This window comes from Taeniopygia guttata, chromosome 4A, assembly GCF_048771995.1.
Source record: "Taeniopygia guttata chromosome 4A, bTaeGut7.mat, whole genome shotgun sequence".
Lineage (NCBI taxonomy): Eukaryota > Metazoa > Chordata > Aves > Passeriformes > Estrildidae > Taeniopygia > Taeniopygia guttata.
Window position 1 is genome coordinate 7,913,068 of NC_133029.1, and position 23,699 is coordinate 7,936,766.

The 23,699-nt window shown below is 50.0% G+C and overlaps 1 protein-coding gene across 2 annotated transcripts in view; it reads left to right on the forward strand.

Moving 5' to 3' along the window:
• Window positions 1-2,165: 2,165 nt before the first annotated feature.
• DOCK11 (dedicator of cytokinesis 11) overlaps window positions 2,166-23,699 on the forward strand; it is a 77,403-nt gene continuing 55,869 nt past the window's right edge. For both annotated transcript variants that reach the window (XM_030272557.4, XM_030272555.4), the window contains exons 1-5: window positions 2,166-2,380; window positions 18,871-18,987; window positions 19,213-19,302; window positions 19,971-20,053; window positions 21,567-21,636. In XM_030272557.4, the coding sequence (XP_030128417.4) occupies window positions 2,279-2,380; window positions 18,871-18,987; window positions 19,213-19,302; window positions 19,971-20,053; window positions 21,567-21,636 (462 nt within the window). In that variant the 5' untranslated portion in view covers window positions 2,166-2,278. The remainder of the gene's footprint in view (window positions 2,381-18,870; window positions 18,988-19,212; window positions 19,303-19,970; window positions 20,054-21,566; window positions 21,637-23,699) is intronic.

The window sequence follows — 23,699 nt, forward strand, 5'->3', positions numbered from 1 at the left end:
TGTTTTGCTTCACAAAGCAGCCTCACTGTTCACTGGTGTTCCCTGGCTGCTGAGCTCAGGTCAGTGGGATGCTGATGGGCAGCTCGTTGGATGCTGGCACCCAGCCAGGCTCATCATCTTAGTAGGAAACTTTTGCTTCTGTCTAGATAAGAAATGGAGTCTGTGCTTTAGGGAGGGTTTTATTTCTTGTCAAGTGACCATCAGAGCACTCTCCTCCCCGGACAAACACTCTGCTTCTCAGAGCTGTTCCTGATGTAGCAAATGGAAGGCAGAAATGGCTCTGCCTCAAGTGTTGGCCCCAGTCACTGGTGGGGGCTCTCCTGCAGTGCCCAACCTGCTCTGAGGAACCACAGGGGCCAGGGGCTGCCCCCAGCAGCCAGGAGGAACAGGTCACTCTGTGACCAGCATCGTTGTGTTACCTGTCCTGAAGGAGACCTAATAATTTTATTTGCCAGTTCACTGCAGGGGAGTCGCTGGAGCTGTGCTGTGAGGATTTGAAGTGGCTGATAAAAATCTCTACAAGAACATTCGTAAGTGTGGGAATAAGGAAGTGAACCTCACTGTGCTGCTACTGGAATTGTGCATCACAATGCTTTTCATTTAACTCAGGTTTGGAAAAGCTTCATGTTTGTGAAAATGCAAATTCTTTAACTTGTCAACTTTTTCTATCCCATATCTAATAGATATTTGATAATTAACAATAAAATTTCAGATTTGTTTTGCCTCTGATGTAAAAACCCAGAGCAGTGTTTCATATGAAATGGTGACTGCTGCCCCTTCAGTGAACTCCTAAAAAGCAGAACAATAACTGGCTTGCATGCTTTAGGAGTCACAAATAATGTTTTGAATCGTTTGGATCATAATGGCTGTATTCATTTACCCCCTACAGATTGGCTCTCATAATCAAAACTACTTCTCTATATGTTGTGTAACTTATGGCATGCCTATAATTCCAGTAAGATCTTTGTAGATAGTATTTAATCAGTCATATGGCACAATGTGAGTAAATTCCTATGACTACATGGCAACTGTATTAAATTCAGTATCTTGCTGTGAAGACACAACACACAAAATAAGTAAAAAATTAAAAGGCTTTAATAAACAAAACAAAGGCTCTCTATTATAATTTCAAAATCACCATCCTTCAAAGAAGTGCACAATGACAAAGTAATGAGGAGCAGGAATTGAGTTCTAAGGAATCTTTTCATATCCTTACTTCTTGGTTTTTCAGCTGGGCAAGCACATGTGATCGTGGCCTCTGTAACCAAAGCACTTTCCTATAGCAAACTCTATAGGTTGGATATTTTCTTATTTAACCCCAGCTTGCAGCTCAGCTGCACACAGCTGTTCCATCCCTTCCCCCCAGTGGGATGTGGGGGGAGAATCAGGAGGGAGGAAACTAAATACAGTTCAATAAGTAAAGCAGAAGTCACTCAGACAGGCAAAGCAAAACAAGGAATTCATTCACAGCTTCCCGGGCAGACAGGTGTTCAGCCATCCCCAGGACAGCAGAGCTCCCTCATGAGTGATGGTGACTTGGGAAGACACTCTGAATGTCCCCACTCCCTTCTTCTGACGCTGCTTTATACCCATCAGCTGATGCCATAGGGTGTGGGATGTCCCTTGGGTCACTTGGGGTGACCTATTCTGGCTGTGCCCCCTCCCAGCTCATTGTTACAGTTTTGCGGTGAGGCGAGGAGCAGAAAAGTTCTTGCCTTGACGCTGTGTCAACGCTGCTCAGCATAAAGGAAACATCCCTAATTATCAACGCGGTTTGCAGCACAAATCCAAAACACAGCCCGCTACCGTGGAGAAGAACAAATTTCACACAACCCCGACCAGCACAGAGATGCTCAGTAGAAAGTTCTTGTCCTGGATCCAGCTTAGCCTTGCAGGAACGGGCGATGTTGTTCTAAAGGTCCAGCCCCTTCTCCCTCGGCCGAGCCCCGCACGCCGCGCCCTCGCCGGCCGAGCCGCACCCCGGGGCTGCCGGCGGGGCTGTCCCGGGCCCGGGCGGGCTCCGGGCCACCTGCGGCGGGGACAAAGCAGGTTTGGGCGGGCTCCGGGCCACCTGCGGCGGGGACAAAGCGGTGCCGGGCGGGCTCCGGGCCACCTGCGGCGGGGACAAAGCGGTCCGGGCGGGGCGGGGCGAGCGGGGACCCTCCCGGGCCCGCCCCGCGGCTCCGCCCGCCCCGGCCCGGCCGCGCCCGCCCGGCGGCAGCGAGGGAGCGCCGGGGGAGGCTGAGGCTCGGCTCGGCTCGGCGCGGATCATGTCGCCATGTCGGAAGTGAGGAAGTTCACGAAGCGGCTCAGCAAGCCGGGCACGGCGGCCGAGCTGCGGCAGAGCGTGTCGGAGGCGGTGCGCAGCTCCTTCGTGCTGGTGAGCGCGGCCGCGCCCGCGTCCCGCTCGGCGATGGGCGCAGCGCCGGGAAGGGGCAGAGCTGGGCAGGGGATGCGCCCAGAGCGCGGAGAGGGCCTGGAGAAAGGGCAGAGCTGGGTCGGGCTTGGCAGAGCGGGGGATGCGCAGGGCGCGATTTGGGAAGCGCCGGGCAAGGGATGAGGAGGGCGCGGCTGGGCAAGGCAGGGGATGGGGATCTCTTTTTGGGGTCCCCTCCGTGTGTGCCGTGCCGTGCTGTCCCGCCGGCCGCCCCACCTGCCGCCACCGCGCCCGTCTGAGCGCTCGGAGCCGGAGGATCGCGGGGACGCGGCGCTGGGGCGGTGGCAGCGGGAGTTAACGGGGAGCCCTGAGCGCGGGGCACCGAGCGAGCAGATAGCGGAGTGCCGGGGTGCAGACGTGTGAAACCGGCTCATGGATGGGGAGCACACCTGGTAAGGTGGGAGGCGAGGCGCTGGCGTGAGCCCGGCAGATCCCGGGAATCGCGCTCAGGTGTCTGGGCTGGAGGTCACGTCCCTGCTCGGACGCGTTTCATCCCGGCGTGCGGGATGCTGCAGCAGGTTGGCTTTGTTGTGCTCACAGCTGTGCAAACCGTGATGCTGTGCCTTGGGAGGATGCCGGGCTCAGCTCACGGCTTCCCGGGGCTTTGTTGGATTTGTCTCACTGGTGCTCATTGAATTACTCGAGCGTGTAATCAACTTTGACCTTGACTTTGATGGAAGAAAGGTTAGGCAATGGGATATGCAGAAAGTGCAGTACAAGTTCAGCAAATAATTCCTATTAGTTCTCTACGATTAGATTGAATGGCATGTGCTGTTAAATAAATTGAGACGTTTGAACATTTCTTTTAAAAACAGAGTTTTCTTCTAAATTTACAGATTTCTAAGCCTGAAAAAAAACCTCATGGTGATAATCTAGCCTGATTTCCTCGTGCTAGTTTTTGCTTACTATGTGCAGCTGTTTGGGGATCCTTATGGGCTTCCATGTGATTTGCTCTCCCTCTTTTATCAACAATACACAGGGACAAAGGCTTTGTACAAACTGATGAAACTTTTCATTAAAAATAAAATTGCATATGTAGGACCAGAAGAGCTTTGGTATCTTACATGCAAAAGGTTATGTGGTGCCCGTCTCAGGCCCTTTCTCTCAGAAGGGGAAGGGATGGGTGGGACTGCAGATGAAGATAAATAAAACCTTGACAGGAACCCAAAGGAGCATCAGAGTCTGTCAGGCAGCCACTGTTTTTCTGATCCTCTCTAGGGTTTCATTGCCTGCGCCGTCCCTGCCAACTTCTCTCTGTTTCTGGCAGGCCAATCCCCAGAGCTGCCGTGCTGCCTCGTGTGTTTGCAGCCAAGCACCAGAGGAGGGTGAGGGCAGGTGTTTCTGATCCCTGGGTCCTGGCAGAGTTTCCTGCTTTTGACAGTTCAGCAGCAAGGGATAAATGCCAGCACTTCTGCATCGATGGGAAGAGCCATAAGGCACTGCAGTGATCAAGGAGTGGGGAAGGAGGTGGCACGAGCTTATAGGGCTGTCTCAGATGGCACTGTGACCTTCCTCGGTGATTAAGGATGAGGTTTGCTCCAGCAAAAAGCTGGCTTCCCTCTGTGTTCTAGTTCATCATCTTTGTGAGGAAGGGATGTCTGTGGCCGGTGTGCTGGCTGTTGGGAGGGTACAGAGAGGATCCTGAGAAATGATGGTTGGGGGTGGTGGAGTGAGGGTGAGACTGAGAAGTCATAGTTTCTGATCCTGTTCCCCAGGCGAGTCTCAGTTCTGGTGCTGATGGTGCTGGGCAGCTGCAGAGCGTTGTGTGTGCACCTGCCCAGCCCATCTGCCCTCTCCTTGCCACAGCCAGTGTGGGGCAGATGGATGGGCCCAGCATCAGGACTGACCCCAGCTGTGCCTCACCCTGGGGCAGTGCTGAGCTCAGGAGTGCCTCTGGGAAGCAGAGGGTGGCCACTGGGTGCACAGGGAGTAGGAGCTGGTGTTTGATAACTGGATGGAGGCTGGCAGCAAGTGATGCACTGTGTCCCAGGATGTCAGGAACTGGGAGTTTCTGAAGCAGACTGGAGTTGCACTGGAGCCTTTGCCTGGCAGGATCCCATCCTCTTCCTGCATCCTGGACAGAGCAGGTGATGTTGAGTCAATAAAAAGTATGTGAATAGTTTAATACTCCCTTGGTCATCTTGTCAAGTGCCTTGGCTGTCTGCTTGCCTTGAGGCAGTTGTAGCTGAAAGCACAGGTATCTCTGGTGGTGAGCAGAGCTGATGCTGCAGGTACCAGAGCACACCTTCATCCCAGGAGGAGTGGGCACCATGGGGCTCTTTCGGTGTGTTGGTTGAGCTCAGCACTTTGGACATTCAGGGCACGCCTCGAGACAAGGAACTGTCTGGAGTGAGAAGCTGTTTGTAGTCAGTGAATGAAATGCTCATAAATGAAAACATCTCAGTGAGGAAAGCTTTTAGCCTCATGGAAGTGGTCAGCATGTCCAGAGCCACAATTTGTGCGTTACCGGAGGCGTCTCTGGAGCCAGAAGCGCCGTGTCCAGCCGAGGGAGTGCGATGTCTGGCACAGTGTGGTTACAAAGCTGCTGTCTTGCAGGAGCAGTGAAGCCCAGGCCATGTTATTTCTGTTCTTGGTTTTTGATTTATGCCTGTCTAGTGCATGGAGAATATTTACGTTGTTAACTTTGGCAGGGCTTTGCTCCTTTGTGCTTGTGAAAGGGAAGTGTTGGATATGGTGGTGGTTGGCACTGAGGGGAGCTTGTCCCTTTGCAAGGTGTCCTGGAGTGCCTGTGTCCACACACTGGCCTTTGGACCAGCTGCTAGGATGCAGTCAGAGCTGCTCCTGTCAGGATGAGCAGAGCTGGGACCTGCACTGCAGCAGTGGAAGGCAGCACAGGCTGAGGGGAGCTCGGGGGCACTTTGGGAAGCACAGGGAAGGATGAAGTGCCTTCACTTGGGGCTTGTATCCCTCTTGCTCTGCTGCTGTTCCCAGCATCCCAGCCATCATTCTGGCCTTGCATCTCGTTGGCAGACGGGCTGGGGAGGAACAGTTCAGCAGGAATCCCTTGAAAGCAGCACAGCCCTGCAGAGCCGCCCTGGGAGCGCCGGGGTGCCGCAGGCAGACTGTGGGAACCCTGCTTCTCTCTGTGCTCTTTTCTGCAAGAGGCTGCAGGGCAGATTGTATCAATTTCAGTTTTGAATGGTCCCTGATGTGTGCTACTGATTACAACTGGGGATGAAGTTTTGCCAGGCTAATTGACAAACAATGTCACTGTTTAAATAAACAGACAAATTTAGTGGAAGTGTTTGTTGGCAGGTGGGATGAATGACACACTTGAATGATAAAGGGAAATTTTAAGATTAGGTTAAAGAAAGCAGCAGTCAAAACCCAAGTGTGATAACATAAACCATTCTTAACTGAAAGATGACCTACAGCTTAAACCTTGGGGCACCACCAGTAAAATACTGTGTTAGAAGTGCAACTTCAGTGCCAGGGTGCTGATGGTACCTGGGTGAGGCATCTGGGCTCGAGCTGAAAGAGAGCAGCCAGGGACCTTTGGCAGTGGATGGAGATGGGTGATTTTGGCTCTGACCTTCAGTGCAATCTCTCTCCCCTCCCATCCTCTGATGTTGCTGAGTAATAGTGGGAAAGTTGAGCAGCAAGGCAGGAGAGCCCTGCTTGGAGGCGCTGCCTGGTGTGGGACCTGGGCAGCTGCAAAGTTCAGACTCTTGCCAGCAGGATGCTCCTGTGTGCTCAGGTGGGCAGTCCTTGTTCTGAGGACTGTGCACCTCTCCTTCACCCCATGGAGTGCAGTGGGGCATCGTAGAGTTGAGCAGTGTGAGCACACATGTACGAGTGACATCCTGGGTCTTGTAGTGACACTGCCAGGACAACAGCAAAGGCTCTTCCTTCTGCCTGAGGATCCAAATCAGCTGCACTTGTTTGGGTGGATGTGAAGCCAAAGCTGAGAGACACCCTGTGCCTCCCCTGTCTCTTTGGGGTGTGCTCAGCAGCACTGGGGCCCTGCAAGGAGAGGGGCCTGTGTCTCACCCCACGCTGAGTTTGCCAGAAGTGTCGTTCTCGGTGTCGTGACAGGGAGATTAAAAGTGTGGGAGGCACGAGATCAGAGCACCAAGCACTTGACAAAGCACAGATGATGCATTTTCCCACAGTGCTGCCAAACCCAGTCATCTGGTGGCAATTTTGAGTCTCGCACAATTGCTCTGATTTTCTTTACATCATTTCTATGCACTTTAACTGGAGATGCGTTTACTGCTTTGCCATGAAGATTTTAGAAAGGGTGCAGAGCCAGACTGTCATATCTGAGAAGGAGCAGCTGCAAAAGATTATCCCACACTGGGTCAGCCAGGCCAGGGGAGCATCTCTGGGTACCCCCAGGGCACAGCTTGGTGGCACTCAGCAGTGGCAGTGTGGGAGAACCTCTGCTTACAAATAACTGCGTGGATCTTTGCCATCCCGAGGTGTTCAGGGCAAGTGTCTGCTCCCTGTCTTATGTGGTGCTGGGGGATGTGCTCCCTGAAAGCTCCCTGTGGATGGGTGGGCAGCTTGCCAGGAGGAGATGGGTTTTGTTTGATCCTGGCTGGGCTGGGCTGGGCTCCTATGGGTGGCTCCATTTCAGTCAGACACAAAAAGGAGATACAAAGCTCCTTCATGCTAATATTAAGGAGGTTTTGACTGGAGGCAAAAAAGCATTTTGTTCTTTCTGTGGTTTTTTTTTTTTTTTCAGCTTAAACTATATTACTAGTGTCTTGATTTATGCTCATGCAGAGGAAATCAGCTTTCTGCACAGAATCCCCTTTTAATAAGCTAAATTCACTTTGATCAATGTGAAGCCTGTTTATATGCAGCGTTTGTAGTGATCTTGGCACTCAAGAGAGACAGAATATATGCGTGTTCCCCCGGGGGTAGTCAGCATGCTGTGTTTGCACAATTTACATAGAAAAACAGACATATATGAGGCATGGGAGGAAATTCTGCCCCTGCCGAAGTGGGCGGGAGTTTTGCTGTTGGTTTAACCAGGGCAGGATTTGCCTGTCCAGAGCCAGCCCTGGTGACTCCTGTGCAAGTGTTTGTGCAGAGAATGTTGTTCACAGGGGCTTATTCAAGAAAACACTTAAAAGCATTCTTAAAATTAATCACATGGTTTCCTGAATCAGGGCTCCTGTGCCGTGAGGGGCTGGATTCAGCCCAGGGCTGGCCTGGGCAATGTGTGCCAGGGAAATGGCTGGGTGTGGGGTTTGCCCCTGCCTGAGCACACACGGTTATGGAGTGGATGAAAGGCATGGAGAGGAGCAAGGCTCCAAGTACCCTCTGCAGCTATGTGGGGACAAATCTCTGGGATACCTCCTACTGATACCCAGTCCTTAAGAGATGGAGCAATGCCTGGCTCTTCTGTGAGTGCCTGTGAGCTGAGGCATGACTGTTACAGGATGAGCTGCAGTCAGTCTGTCCAGTTCTCAAGGTTTTTGGAGGCAATGACAAGCTTTTGATGGGTGCAAAATCTTATCCTTCCCAAGGCATCATTTAAATGGTTGCATCCACCTGCCTGTTATAAGAAAGCTCTGGGAGGAGAACGAAGCACCCAGCCCTTACATGTGTTTATCCCTTACCACGTTTTCCTAGCTGGAGTTTTAGCACTCGCTGGGCAAGGCTGAGAGTGGTTTGTTCTGTGCTGAGGACAATGTCATGAAAATGCAGGTGTCCCTGCACTGACAGCACCTGCCCCAACCCGCCTCTGTCAGTGCAGTGAAACGCCTGGAGCAGATGGTTGGTGGTGGTGCCTGCAGCCATTGCCAGCACTGCAGCTGGGATTTCTGCTCTCAGAATCCAGTGAGGGGATGGCTCCTGGGGCTTTGTTTCATCCTGTTCTGGTGTCTGGAGATATTTGCAGGTATCTCCCCCAGCACCAGGAGCATTTGAACCAGGACTACCTGCTGTAGTGTGTAGTGTAGCATCATTTTCTATATGCAGCTGAGCAGCTCTTTCATCATTTCACTTAGCCCTCTCCATGCTGATTTATTGTCTCTAATGGTGTAAAATTGCACAAAGCTTTTGACATTTCTGTGGCCTGAGAATGCAAGTCACAGTCACACACAGCAGCTGAGCAGCAGCCAGACATGAGGAACACATGTGCTTCAGCATCCCTGGTATATTGGCCTCCTCACTCCTGCTTTGTGCAAGGAAGAAAAAGTAGTTTCTTATACCTTTGTGGCCATTGCTGTTACCTTAAAACGCTGGAATATGTTTCCCTGTCTTCCATCTCTTTCATTCCCTTAAAAGTATAAATCAAAGCTCTCCCTTGATGGCTCCTCTTTCCTTCAACACAGCCCTGACTTATCTTGACAGTTTTTCCCTGCCTCCTGCTGCTTCTCTAATGGGGTCAGGGCTGCTTGTTCCTGACCCCTTTCTCACCCCTCTCTCTCGCTGAAAAGCAGTTTCTTCTCTCCCCTATTAATATCTCCTGTCACAGGACTGTTCCTGGCGAGAGGTTGCATCTGGAAGAAGACTCTGCTGGTCCACAGCATCCCCCTCCCTCATCCTGCCCCTGGCTCCGTGCTGGGTGCCATCCCCACTGCAGCCTGGCCTCTCTGTCCCTGGGCAAGGACACTGCAAGGGACAAGCCAGGCAGATGGCACCTCCCCTGTGCAGCAGTGGTGTCAGAGTGCCAGGCATTGCTCTGGGGAGCCATGGCAGCCACACGTGGAGCTGCATTTTGGCAGTGCTCAGGAGCCTGGCATGTGGGCCCCGAGGTCTGGAGGGAGCCAGGGCTCAGAAGGGCAGGGCCCATGTCTGCCAGGGCTCTGCCAGCCTGCCAGGCACAGGCTCTGTGTGGCCCCTGGGGACGTGGGATGAGCTGGAGCTGTTGTGCCAGCCAGAACGGGATGGGGGACACAGGGACGTGAGAGGCTTGGCAGGAGCTGCATTTGTGACAGGGGCAGGGAGAAAGGTCGTGGTCAGGGGAGGGAAAGGGAGTCTCCATCTCTTGGAGGGAGATGGTGGTGCTGGCCACAGTGGGCTGAATGCCCACAGAGCTGGTGTTGAGAGAGGCAAACCCAGCTTCCAGCAGAGAACTGCTTTCCATGGCACTTCTGAGTTCCAGGAGGGTTGCACTGGACTCAGAGAGGTTTTCCCTCTGCCTGGAGAGCCCTAAACTCTCCCTTGTCCTGCTGCATGATGTTGCAGTTGTATGGATGTCTTTATCTGGGGAAGCTTTGAGGTGCTTCTGTTGACAGCAGCATTTTGGCTGTGGGTGGGTTGAAGCCTTGAAGAGTCCATCCCTTGCAGAACCCATCCACAGCCTTCCCTGTATCTGCTGGGGGGAACAGAGTCAAACTTTACAGCCCCTTTGCACCTGTATCAATGCCTGCAGCCCGAAAACGGAGCAGAGATGAGGCTGAGACAACTTCCTGAGCTGCTGAAACCACCCCTGGCACGGCTGCACTGCTGGGGTGTTCTCTGAGGAGAACAGAACTGCCCTGTGGCTGCCTGGGCTGCTCCTTTGGGCCTGGACACGGCTCCTGCCCTGCTCCTGGCTCTGTCCTGCCCCACTGGGGTGGGAGTGTTCCCAATCCTGGGCACAGCTGTGCTCTTGGCTCAGCCCTGCGTGCGAGCGGCTGCCGGAGCGAAAAACAAGAGTTTGAGACAGACAGGAAAGGGAGGGGTTCTGCTTATGTGCCATTAATTGCTTTAAGATGTTCTGGAGCTGGCTATTCTAGATTTGGATGCTAAATATAAAACTGATACTACATAAATAAATTATGAAATACAAGTGACATCCGAAAAGCACTTTGGGATGTTCAGTTAAGAACCTAAATAAATAACATGTATTATTGTCATAGTAATTACTATTTTCCTTTTTTAGCATGCCTGTTTTACAGAATGCTTTGAGAAGTCATATCTGGCAGAAATTCAGCTGTCCCAATGAAACCTGTACCATTTTGCCAATTTCTATTTGCTCTATTATTTTTGAAGGAGAAAATCAAAGCTGTGACGTGTTTGCACGTCTCTCATGCTCTGCAGCAGATGCTCAGCTGGATGCAGGTGACGTTTGGCTGATGTAGAGCTGCCCTGGTCCCTCCCTCTGCTCCTCGAGGAGAAGGGCTGGATTTGAGCAGGATGTCTCTGTGCAGGCAGGGACTCACGGACTTCAGGGGCTGGAGACTCCATGGCAGAGTGTCTGAGCTGCCACTGTCACACAGCAGCAGCTGGTGATCCTCAGGAGGGTCAGGCACAGGGACCAGGGTACTGAAATCAGTCTCACATGCTTGTCCTAATGCACTGCCCTGTGCAGGAGCAGCTGGATCACCTCGGGTATGTGCTCATGCCAGACATGGGTCACACCCCAGCTCTTCTGCTACTCTGCACTTGTTCAGGGCATCCTTTTCAGAGTGATGTGTGGAGGTGAAGTGCAGCTGGGCTGGAGTGGCAGCACTGCCTTCTAGGCTGGGCCACTCACACTGGGGCTGTGAACTCTCACTGCTTCACCGCAGTGCAGCTGTTTTCTGAGGCCTGTTTGCTTAAGTGATTATGCAAGAATCTCAAGCTTTCAGGAAAAAACAGTGTTCCTGCCCCTCGTGGCTGCAGACCTCTGCTTCAGAGAGGATCTGCTAAAGGCTGTGAACTGTGGAGTCCACTTCTGAGTAAGTGGAAGGAAAATGAAGAGTCATATGCTGATTATTCTGGCTTCCTGTATTTCTAAACCAACTTGAAGACACTTCAAGGCCTGAATTCATTTTATTTGACAGGCCTAATAATGACAAATAAATGTTTTCATGTCTACAGTGACATCAACTTTTTGACTGTTTCTTCAAGCCTTCTCCAAGCTGGTGTCTCACACCAATAATCTGTCACTCTAAGGAACAGCAGTGTGACTGTAGGCACTTGCTTTTTCACTGGGAAGTGGGCATTACATTGAAAAAGGAGACTTCCACCTTACAAAATACCCAGAACCCAGGTCCTGGTGCCACCCAGGGCCACTGATGCAGGAGGGGAGGGCTGTGGGTCGGTGAAATGCTGTGGCACAGAACTTGGGTGGGGTGGAGGGAAGCACAGGAGATGGGGCTGGCTTTTGATTCGAGCTTTGGGATGGAAAGAGTGAGTCATTTCCACTGCTGCTGTTTTTCTTGCAGGGTGCCAGGACTGTGCACTCATCCTCCCCTTGCCCACGACATGGCTTTTTGTTTCCCTGAGAGCTGCTGGGATGTGCAGTGCCAGAGGAGTGGGGCAGGCAGGCTGGTGCTGCTGGCTCTGCGTGGGGAGCTGGAGCACAGCCCACTCCGCTCGGAGAGGATGGAGATGGGAGTGTGGACCCCATCATCTCCCTGTCTAAGGAGAGCCTTGGCAGTGATGTGCTGCTCTTCAGGGGGTTGCTGTCCTGCTGCCCGTGGAGGGCTGTGCAGAGCTTTGCTCTGAGCTGTGTTAGCACCTGATCCCTCCCTGCCAGGCTCCTTCTCCTCACCAATTCCTTCTTCCCTTCCCGACTGTCCGTGGGGCTCCTCTCCTGGCTGCAGTGCTCCCCTCCTCTGCCAGCCCCTCTTGGCCTCCCTGACCCCATCTCCTGCCTCTCACAGCTGCACAGCCCAGCCTTGGCACAATTCTTGCTTCCCATGATGTGGCCCCTGCACAGATCCATCCCCAGAAGGGTAAAACCCCCATCCCCCACTCCACCCTCCCCTGCATCACCTTGGGCCAGCTCCTGAGACCCTTCCCTCTCTGTGCTTCCCCTGCTCCTCCTGCTTCTGGTGAGGTTTTCCTCCCTTGCCTTTTCACAAGATGCTCTGTGTGTTTGCATGCCCACCTTACAGCCCATCCCTCTCACCTGTCCCAGGTGTAGCTGTGGTGTCTCAGGATTTTGGTGTTTTCAGCAGAGCCAGGATTCCTGTCTGGACATTTTTCTTGTTTTTAAACTTCCTTCTTTCTGGCCAGTGTAAAAATAATTTTGGCCTGCTCATACCCAGCTTTATGGACTGCTTTTCACCCTTAAGGTTTTACCTTAAAGGTAACATACCTACATCCAGCTGAGTGCTGGGTTTGCAGCAGGCTTGTGGACACATCACCTGCTGAGAGCTGCCTCGTTGCCTCCCTGCTGATTTCTTCCCAAAATGTGTCTTTGCTGAGAAGCCCACAAACCTCTTGGCATGGGCAGGGCTGGGCTGTGTTGTGGCTGCTGCCATCTCTGCTGACTCACAGCCTCCCTGCCTGCCCTTCCTCCCCTGGTCTCTGTTCCCACCTCTTCTCTTCTCCTGGAGTTTTGAATCCGAAGTCATCGGGGCACAGGCTTTAATCTGGCTTTGCAGAGGTTTATGGCAGTTCCATAAACACTGCATGGCCAAGCCCAGAGTTTATGGGTTTTCAATATTCTTTCTTATACCCAGCAGTCTGCAGTGATGAGTTCTCTGTGAATCTGAGCGTTTGTAAATTGAGCTCTGTAGCCTTTCTGCAAGCTTGAGTGAGAGTGTAAATGGGATCAGATGGCAGTGCAGGAACTGGGGGTGGAAATGTGAGGAGACACAAATGTGATACTAAAAGAAAAAAGCTCTTAAAGGCCACACAATTTGAGTTTTCCCTGACCTGATCTTTGAATCCTTAGCTGTAGAAAAGCTTTTCTGTGTATAGAAATTGCTCATTTCCATATGCCCATATGGTTTGCCAAGTGAGTTTGCTCAGTTCCCAGGCATCATTTGAATTCTCTCATGTACAGTCGGGTTTCTTCAGTAAAATAAAAAAATGGGGACTTCTCTCTGCTGTTTTCCAAGTATCCTGACATTTCCAGTTGTGCATTGTAGTGGGGAGTGGTCTCTCTGCCCTGGAGTGTTGCCAGTCTCAGAAGTGATGTGATTTTAGCTGTGACGAGTGTGTCCCAAGGGTAGTTGTGCCACCTCCATTTCCCCCTCTTTTAGCTTTCAATTCTCCAAATTGACTTTTCCTCTCATTTTCTGTGTATTTCACCTACTTGGCCCTTTGTATTTAGTTTATTTAGTTTAAAATGTGGGCTTTTGCCTGGCTTTCCACATAAGTGCACTACAGCGTTGCAAAAGATGAGGCAGCAAATAGTATAAAATGGTCGCTGAATTTTGGGAAGCAGTTGTATAGTCTGAGATAATACAGTTTATATACATACATGTGATCTGTCCTCTTCCTCCTCCTCTTCAGCTGCTCTAAACAACCAGCACTTTAAAAACTCATCTCATTTGTGCCTCTCTTGCTGCTTTGAAATGTGGATGCACACACTGGGTAGAGCTGCATTTCTGAGGATGTGGGGAACAGCCCCGTGCTGGGGGCTGCTGAACGTGCAGGTTTTTCAGTGGAAGGCGCAGAGGAAGTGTTGCAGGACAGGGTGTGAGTGTTTCTCTGTGTCTCTCTGTGTTTCTCTGTGTCTCTCTGTGTTTCTCTGTGTCTCTCTGTGTTTCTCTGTGTTTCTCTGTGTTTCTCTCTCTGTGTTTCTCTGTGTTTCTCTGTGTTTCTCTGTGTTTCTCTGTGTTTCTCTGTGTTTCTCTGTGTCTCTCTGTGTCTCTCTGTGTTTCTCTGTGTTTCTCTGTGTTTCTCTGTGTTTCTCTGTGTCTCTCTGTGTCTCTCTGTGTCTCTCTGTGTCTCTCTGTGTCTCTCTGTGTCTCTCTGTGTCTCTCTGTGTCTCTCTGTGTCTCTCTGTGTCTCTCTGTGTCTCTCTGTGTCTCTCTGTGTCTCTCTGTGTCTCTGGTGACCGTTGGGACCAGAGAAGTGAAAGTCAAGTGTGGTGCAGCTCCAGTGCTGGGCTTGGCTTCCGCCTTGCGCTGGCAGCTGCTGAGGACTTGTGTCACTGCAGAGGGACCAGAAAATTGGTTACACTGGAGCCAAACCAGCCTGGCTTGTTGCTTTCTTCTCTGGATATTGTTTTAAATGAGGGCTGAACTGATAGGGCTGAAAATAAAAAAGCTTTCTCATAGTTTTCCTTTGGCTTCTGCTTTAAAAAAAATCCCCAAAGGAAACATTTTTCATTCTGTATGTTCACATCACTTGTGTTTTATCTGTTGTAGTTCTGGGAGAAATGGATCTCAGAAGAACATTAATCATATATAACAAAAAGGTGGTGTGTTTCTGTGGTGTTCAAATACAGAACACTGGAAGACAGGTGGCTGCTGGTTTTCAGGCACTAAAACTTTAAAATAGAAATGTTCTTTCCTATACTCATGAGCAAGCTGTCATTGTGAGCCTTTGTTTATAAAGCAAATAAACAGAATTTTATACGCTTTGCAAAATGGATGCAGAAAGGTGACAATTTAATCTGACTTAAAGTATCCTCCTGTTTGTTAATGGATAATTCCCTTGCTAAACCTTTCCTGTGCTCTCTCTCTGGTGGTTTCTGTCTTGGGGAAGGTTTGGGCTCAGGCTGGCAGAGGGCAGTGGGACAAGCAGGGCACTGAGGACAAGGACCTTACTTGGGTTTTCCCTCATTCTGTGCTCTTAGTGCTCGTGCTTGGCCAGAGGCAGAGCCTTGTGTTGGTGTTTGTGGGCATGTTTCTGTTGAAGTAATTTCTCTGAATTTCCTGTTAAAATGCCAGCCAACTCGCTGGTGGTGGGGAGTCAATACTCCAATAGAAGGCTGTTGTTCTGCCAGTGCTGCTGTCCAAGTGCAGCCTCGTGACCCAGCGTGGATGGGGCTCCAGCACAGCACACACAGCCCCGTGCTGGGCAGCAGCAGAGGACAGCAAGGGCAATGTGTGTTTTTGGGAACAGGCTGGTGTGGGGAGCTTAAACCTGAGGTTTTTTATAGAGAAATGAGTGGGCTTATCTGGGAGGGTGCACTGCTCTCATGTTATCTTTGTTTAAAGTCATGCTTGTTTTTCTCTGAGGTATTTCACTTGTTTTTTTATCCCAGCACAGTGAGCTGCAGTGCTTTGGGCTGGATGCTGCTGCTGGGTGTGCTTGGTGCTGCATCCACAGGAACCACAGGACAGGGCAGCTCAGCCCAGCCTGTCCCTGCTGTGTTCTCAGGAGCTCAGAGGGGCCCAGGAGCATCACAGTGCAGTGTCTGCCTGCCCTGGGTGAAGAGCTGCTGTGTGTGTTACAGGGCAGGATGCCTTTGGCAGCACTGCACGTTTTTTCCTGCAGAAATGGATTGATTTTGTTGCTGGACTGGCAGCATTTCTTTGTACTTGGGTATTGGCTTCCCCTGTGGAGGAATTTGTGGTTTCTAAGACTCTAATTACTTTAGTGTAATAGTTTTTGCTCTGCTTTTGTAATGACTTCGGTGGGTGCCATCTGCTGTTGTGACAGTGCTGGGCAGTGTGGTCTGAGCCTGGGGTGGTGTGGGCTGGATACGTCCACCTTCAGGGAAGCTAAGACTTTGAAATCCCATTTCCAGCATTTAAAGCTTTATCTCCAGCATTTCTGAACTGATGGGAGTGTATGGACTCAAAGGGTCAAAAGGGCAACAAATATTTGGGATGGCTCCCTCCTTACTCCATGGGTCTGTTTGCAGGACACGAGCTTGCCTGGCCCGCTGGGCAGCCTGCGCAGTTTGGGGTGCAGGGAGGAGTTTGTTTCCTCCATGGCAGGCAGGAGCCAGGCCACATCCTTCCTTCAGCAGCTGCTTTGCTAACAAACAGCTTGACCTACATCTTTTGGATTTGCTTTAGAGACATGGCAGACACAGGGTGATGTGCTGGGTGTGAGCACGGTCAGTGCAACGCTGAGCTGCGGGGGATGGAGGGCTGCTGTGTGCTGAGACAGGGGATTTGCACACCTTGGGGAGCCCTGGGGAATGTATTTCTAACACTTCCAGAGGAGAAATGCCTCTCTGGGTGCTGCAGAACCCTTCTGGGTGCCAGTGCACATCCCTCCATCCCTCAGGCATCAGATGCGTGTCACAGGCCTGGCACTGGTTTGTCAGATATTGATCACAGCCTGCTCCACACATTTTTCCCAATATCATTACATCCACCAGACTAGAAGGGCTGCAGTAAGTTTTATGTATTTTTTTTGCATTTGTTGTAGGCAGTGCTCTATGAATTTTCAGACATCTCATGTGAGGATCTGGGATCCTTTTCAGCTCTTACCCTTCAGTTGTCATTGAATCCCATGAGGATGACTGCCAGAACTTTGTCTTGCTGGTCATCAGAGGTATCAGAACTAGAAAAGGAATGTCATCAAAGCCCCAACTTTTTAAAAGGACAGCTTTAGAAACACAGTCCTAGTTTCAGGACCATGTTGCAAAACAAAAAAAACTAAAAATACTGTGTGCTTGGAAGGTGTGCATTCCCAGAGAGATATGGAAGGCTCACAGAGGGACTCTAATTTAGTGTTACAGCTGCTGCAGGGCAGGTGAGAGGGAGCCTGGTGCGAGTTCTCAGGGTCATGGCACTGCTGTAACCCACCAAGGCTGCTGAGTTCTGCCAGGATTGCTGCAGTGAATCAGAGGGGCTGGCAGAGCTGTGTGCCTGCTCTGGGGGGCTCTGCCTGCTCTCATGGGAAGGACAAGCTTTGGGATCCCAGACCTGCAAATGGATGTCCTGTTAATTCACATTAATTTGCAAAGCTCAACAGACTTTCAGAAGTGCACAGTGCTATCCTGAAATAAGACCTGTGTTTCAGATGATTAACCAAATTCTATTAAGCATTTAATGAGCATGGGACTGACTGAGAGTAAATGAGTTCTTTTTCTCTGTCTACCTGTTGGGTTTTTCAGATTCCTGTTTTTCTGGTGGACTCTTTCTTTTCTTATTAAATCCCTGTACAGCTCAGGTCTTGGATGTAGAAGTTCTGTGTGTGCAGTGGGACTGGCAGATTTTGTCACCCCATTCCCAAATCCCCCCTGGCTGAGGGAGCAGGCAGCAGCCCCTGGATGCTCTGGCACCCAAGCCTGGGCTCTCTGCTGACTGACCTTTGTCTTTCTCACTGGTAATCTGAGCAGTGTGAGGTTCCTTTCAGGACTGTGCAAGCAGTAAAGCAAAGTTTTCAGAGAGTGATTAAGAAGGGAACTTTTTCAGATAACTGAGCTAATTCCTGCTGGATTTCTGCAGCATGGAAAGGAGACATTTTAGGTGCAAAACTGTCTGAGGCAGGGGGTGTTTCATTAAATCATCCCAGGAGCCAAAGCAGCCAAAGGCACAGAAGAGACACAGGACCTTTGGTTATGGAAGAGCACTCTTGACTTCCTTGCTTATCTCACATGTCACAGAAAATATTGAGTTGTTTGGAATCTCAAACAAGGTGGTGTGGCTGTTCATCCAGTGGTGTTATATAATGCTGAGCTTTCAGTCTTCATTTGGCACTCATTTTTTTAAGCTGCAGGTTGTACTGTGTTCATCAAGAGGCCTTGTACTGGTCTCATCTTTAACTCCCATCTTTAACTGGTCATGGTGAGCATTTTCCTCCCTGCATTTTCCTGGAGGGTAATGCTTGCTGCCCGTGGAGAAGCATCTGATGTTCCTCTTCTGAGAGTGGAGAGCCCAAGCATGTTGTCCTGCAAGGATGTCACGTCCAGAGGCACGTGGCATCATAAACACTGTCTGTGGCAGGGCCAAGAATCAGGATTTTGGTCGAGGTTCAAAACAAGACAAGTTTTGATGGGTCAAAATTTGGTTCTTGTTTTATTAGAACCACTCCTATACAGTCATTGGTTGGCTTTTGGTGTGAAGTTTGATTTTCACAATGCAGTGGTGAGAGCCTGACTCTTGCTCATGAAAACTGAAGTCAGGCTGGGCAGCTGAGATGTAATTTGCCTGCCTCAGAAGTTGTTTTTCTAATTTTACTAAGTTCTATTTTCTGGACTTGTTAGACAGACAGACTTGGTACAATAAGGAATGTAATGAAACTCTCCTAATAGTTTTTGCTTGTGACTCCAGGGATTTTTGGAGAAGTTCCTCTTGCTTCCCTGAAATGTGAGTGAAACTAAAACTGGGCTCTAGCCTTTGGCTGTGTCTGGGGTGTGATTTATGGAGAGGGCTTTCCTGCCTTTCCAGAGGGATGCTGTTCTTCCTTCCATGGGCTGAGATTCCTGCTTTGGCAGTTGTACCTGCAGCCTTGCTCTCATCATTCCTAGGGGAGCACAGCTCTCATCCACTCCTCAAGCAAAACCAGCCCTGAGCTGAGCAGAGCCAGCGCAGGAGCCTTCCTGTGTCACTTCCAAGCTGTACAGATGAGCTGCTCAAACGTAGAGATGCTGGATCTTGCAGCTGTTAAAGTTATGGCCTGTCCAGGCTTTCTTGCTCCATTAGGAAATTAGAGACTGTGCTGAGACAGAGCAGCACAGTGCTTCATTTCTTCCTGTAGCTTATTGCTTCAAACTTAACTCCTCATTTTCCTCTCTGCAAAACATGTTCAGCAGTGGTGACCTGCAGCACAGGAGCATCAGAGTGCTGAGTAATGGGCAGTCCAGTGGTCACAGAGTTTGAAATTAAGCACAAGATGTTAGTTACTGGTTATTTTAGATGTTACCCGTATGTAATATTTTTTATAATCTGTTTTTCCTGCAGGAAAAAACGAAAGTGGTGGAACCCTTGGACTACGAGAACGTGATCCTTCAGCGCAGAGTTCAGATCTACAGTGATCCCCTCCGGGACCTCCTGATATTTCCAATTGAAGATGTGTCTGTGAGTTTGCTCTGGCTGTTTCCCATGTTTGAGGCTCACTCGTCTCCCATCCTGCTTACCTTGGAAAACTTCCACCATTAACCACATGTTAATTTTGGCTGCATTACTGACACATAAAACCAAAATGACCAACTGGTGGCTTAGGCCCACCACATTTATTTGAAGTGACTGTCAAGCCCTGCAGATGGAGTTTGTGCTGAAGAAGTGTTCTCCTTTTTCCTGCAGATCTCGGTCATCGGCCGGCAGAGAAGAACTGTCCAGTCAACAGTGCCAGAAGATGCTCTAAAGAAAGCTCAGAGTCTCTTTGTCAAAGAGGTAGGGGCAGAGCCCATGTGGCACCTGCATTCAGCACTCGCTAGCCCTTGGACAGGATGCTCAGCTGTAGCTGCTGATCCGCAGCATTGCGGCTCTCTTGGCTTTTCCTTGGTGGCAGCACTGCCCGATCTGCTGCACAGCAGAGTTCTCATGTCACAGTGTCTTTGCAGTGGCTTTTGGACACAGCCAAGGAGTGTGGCTTTGCACCACCTGCCTGACAAGGAGGGGAGCCACAATCTCCCTGGAGCATCTGGAGTGCTGTGGGTTTGTTGTGAAGTGCTGCTCTCCAGGACCATTCCCTTCCAGTGCAGTGGAACAAAAAGCGATGGTCGTGTCGAGTTAGACGCGCTGTGTTTCTGAGGACAGAAAACTTTTGGAAAACAGTCTCCTCCCAAATCACTGCTCCTTTTTTAGAGCTTTGGATGTAAATGTGATGTAAATCCAAAATCTGTAGCTGTGTGGCAGGCCAGATGCTGTGTGATTTTTGTCTCTGTGCTGAAAAGGTTCCTTATGAAATTCTGCATTGCTACATGAAGCAAGTGAAGCAGCCTTGCCCATGCCCTTCCTTCTGGTGCTTACCTCACCCTGCAGTGTGTAAGCTCTCAGACTGGTGCTGGGCTTTGCTTGGCTTGCTGTAGTTTCTAAGAGCTGTATTGTTTTCCTTTCAGTGCATTAAAACCTACAGCTCCGACTGGCTCGTGGTAAACTACAAGTATGAGGAATACTCGGGAGACTTTCGGATGTTGCCATGGTAAGTGTCACACTCCCTTGTAATGCAGATGTGTGATCACAGGCCTCAGCAGGAGCAGTGTGCCCTTTCCCTGATGCCTGTCCCACGAGCAGCCTCTCCTGCAGGGCCATCTCACCCTGCAGGGCCATCTCACCCTGCAGAGCCATCCCACCCTGCAGACCCATCTCACCCCGCAGAGCCATCTCACCCTGCAGGGCCATCTCACCCTGCAGACCCATCTCACCCCGCAGAGCCATCTCACCCCGCAGAGCCATCTCACCCTGCAGAGCCATCTCACCCTGCAGAGCCATCTCACCCTGCAGAGCCATCTCACCCTGCAGACCCATCTCACCCCGCAGAGCCATCTCACCCTGCAGAGCCATCTCACCCCGCAGAGCCATCTCACCCTGCAGGGCCATCTCACCCTGCAGAGCCATCTCACCCTGCAGACCCATCTCACCCTGCAGGGCCATCTCACCCTGCAGAGCCATCTCACCCTGCAGAGCCATCTCACCCTGCAGAGCCATCTCACCCTGCAGGGCCATCTCACCCTGCAGGGCCATCTCACCCTGCAGGGCCATCTCACCCTGCAGGTTAAGCCAGGGGTTTGTGTTGTCAGGCCATTGCCCCTCAGCTCCGTCAGGGGGGTGCCCACAGTGCTGTGGGTCAGGGCTGCACATCCCACCTGCCAGGGTGTGACACTCCCTCCATGTAGGACAGGGACAGACTGCAGCCAGACCCAAGGCAGGATAAATAGTGTTGGCAGTGCCTGCAGGAGCCTCATTGTCCCGCTGGGCTGATGTTCCCTGTGCCTCACACAGGCCAAGCAGATTCTCCTCGTGCCCCAGCACAGAGAGGGTGATGTGTTATTGCTGCTGCTGCTGGCAGTGCTGGGGAGTTATGTGCTGGGAAACTCTGGGCTGTGCCAGTGCTTCCAGCTCCAGGGATAATTGGGTTTTTCAGATAGGCACATCCATCTCGGATTTCTGCTGCATTATTTTCTGTGTCGTGTGCCTGCTCTGCTCACTGCCCACACTCTGGGCATGTCTGGACCCCTGTCCAGGCTGCTCATGTGCTGGAAGCTTGTTAAAGGCTTTTTGTTCTTAATTGGATGTAGTGGATGTGTTCTGAGGGTCTTGAGGGGATGTGAGGCAGCAATGGAGTCATACTGTTGATCAAATAATGTTAAAATTTTAAAATAATCTTGTAGTCTGATCTTGCTTCTTTTTTGGTAAAGATGGAAGATAAACCAGAGTGCTCTCTCTTTGTTCCATAAATGCAAGTCAGCAAAGACTCTGCAGAATACAAGAGCTAACAAGAGAAAGCTAATTACAGACTGCTTGTGCCTAATTTCCATGAAATGCACTCAGAACTTAGCTTTCCCCAGCTGCAAGGAGCTGTAGGTCTCTTGCAATTTATCTTCTGTTCTCTGTAGCCTGCACTTTGGCTCTTGCTTCTGTATCCAGCATCATGTGCTGGCTCATACAACCCTCATGTTCCACTCATTAAACATGAAAATGTGTTGTGATTTCAGCAAGTCCTTTAGGCCAGACAAGATTCCAAGCCATGTGTTTGAAATTGATGAAGACTTTGAAAAGGATGAGGTAAGAAGGTTGGTTTTTTGGTTTTTTTGATTTTTTTTAATGTATTCCTTTTAAAAAAGTGGGAATACATTAAGAAGTTAATTTCACAAGGCAAAGCCAGAATTCAGTTCCTAGGAACAGTTTTCTGGTGGGTTGCTTTCTGCTGTGAAAATGGGATCAAAAGTGAGGCAGTAGTTTATTTCGAAGTATGACAAGATCTTCTCTTGGAGCCAAGGGTCTCCTAAGTTATCTGGAAGATTATCATGTTTTTTTCCCTTGAAACAGAGCATCACAGGAAGAGGAAAAAAAGGAAGCCAAGTAGTTACTAAGGAAAACTCTTCATGTCCAGAACTAAAACTGGGCAGTCTGTTTTTCCACTACACTGTGGATTCTGGGCTTCTCCTCTTAGAAAGTTTTGTGGTTTACCACATAACTTGCAATTTTTCATCAGTGACTTCGACCCACCCTGCTGAGAGTGTGTCAGTCCTGCTCTGCACATCCTGTGCCAGTGCTGGGAGGCGTTTGCTTCCTCTGGAAGTGGCATCTTTGTGCTCAGCTGGGAATTGCAGCCCTGGAGCTCCTCTGTGGGGGTGAGCTGGGGTTCTGCCAGCAGGGACATCTCAGACCTGGTGGTTATTTTGGATGGTGCAGATGCCATGTTTCCTGCCCAAGCATATCACATTTGCTACAGAAGGGATGGGCAGTGTTTTTCTGTTTCAAGTACCACATGGAGATTAATCCATGCAGGTGATATTAGGAAGTTTTTGTTTACAAAGGGAAGGGTTTAGCCCAGATGTTTAAAATTCCCATGGCACCAGTATGTTGCTGCTGAGAAATTACAGAAGAAAGGAGAACTTTGTTGCAGAGCTAAAGATTTGGAGGTGCTATTTCATACACATTTCTCAAATTATCAGGATGTGTCCTAGCACACCTCAGGTCTGGACTGCATTGGCTTTTTTTATAAATGGAAATGTTTGGTAAAGTTTGGCCTTAATCTTTTTTTTGTTATGTTGTTAGTTTGCATTACATCAGTAACTTGAGGTGCTGCCTCTTAAAAAATGTCTGCTCTGGGCTGGAGACATTGCTGTGCACTGTTATCAGCATGCTTCCAAAAAAGCAAAAGGACAAAAATACGCTATCAAAATTTGGAGACCTTTCTTCTTCTGGCCAGTGTCACAAATACTCAAACAAGAGAAGTTACTGAGGTTTGTTGTGGAAGAGTATTCCAAGTGCTCCCACAGATGTTTTGAGGTTTATATCTTTTGGCATGGCCGTATCTAAAGGATTTTCTTACTGTTTCCCGACAGAGCATTTGCATTAGAATTGTGTAATGGAAATTCAAGTAGAAGAAATCTCTTGATGAAAAAAGGTGAACCATTATAAAGGAGAAGTCATGGGTTGTTTTGTCCAGGGAAATAAAGCATCAGAACATTTACTCTGGAAGTTTGACATGAGAAGAGTGAAGCCCTGGCCCTTTGGATGCAGCAGGCTCTGTAAAGCAGAGCCCTGCATCTTTCCTGGCTCAGCAGGGCAGGCTGGGGCTGCCTCTGCTGCTGAGTCACTGGGAGTCCCAGGGTGAGATTTTTTCATCACTTTGGGCTCTCATTTCCCTCCCCACTGGAGGTCATGGTTAGGTATGAATGGAGAGCCATTCTTTCTTTCTGGGACCATGGGACAGGAGCAGATGGAAACCCCATCTGGTGTGCCAAGAGCAGCCTGGTTGGGTCCCTTGAAACTGTGGTTTGGTAAATGTGAAATCAGCCAGTTATATTTCAGTTATTTTGCTGGGGTTTGGTGGTTTTTGCTGAAATTTAAAATGTGAGAATGGCAAAAGGAAATGACAGGAAACGTTCAGAGTTCTGCATTTTGCAACTTCCTAAACAGACCATCTTGAAAATTTCCATCTTCCCCAAGTATTGAAATACTGCATAAGAACCAGAAGGCCTCTATTGCCTTGTTGCAAAATCACTGTGCAGCTCTATCAGAATAGATGTAGTCTTTTTTTTTTTTTTTTTTTTCTTTAAAGGTGACCCAATCTAGCCTGTTTTACCTTTTTATTTGAAAGGAATATCCCTGATTCTTTT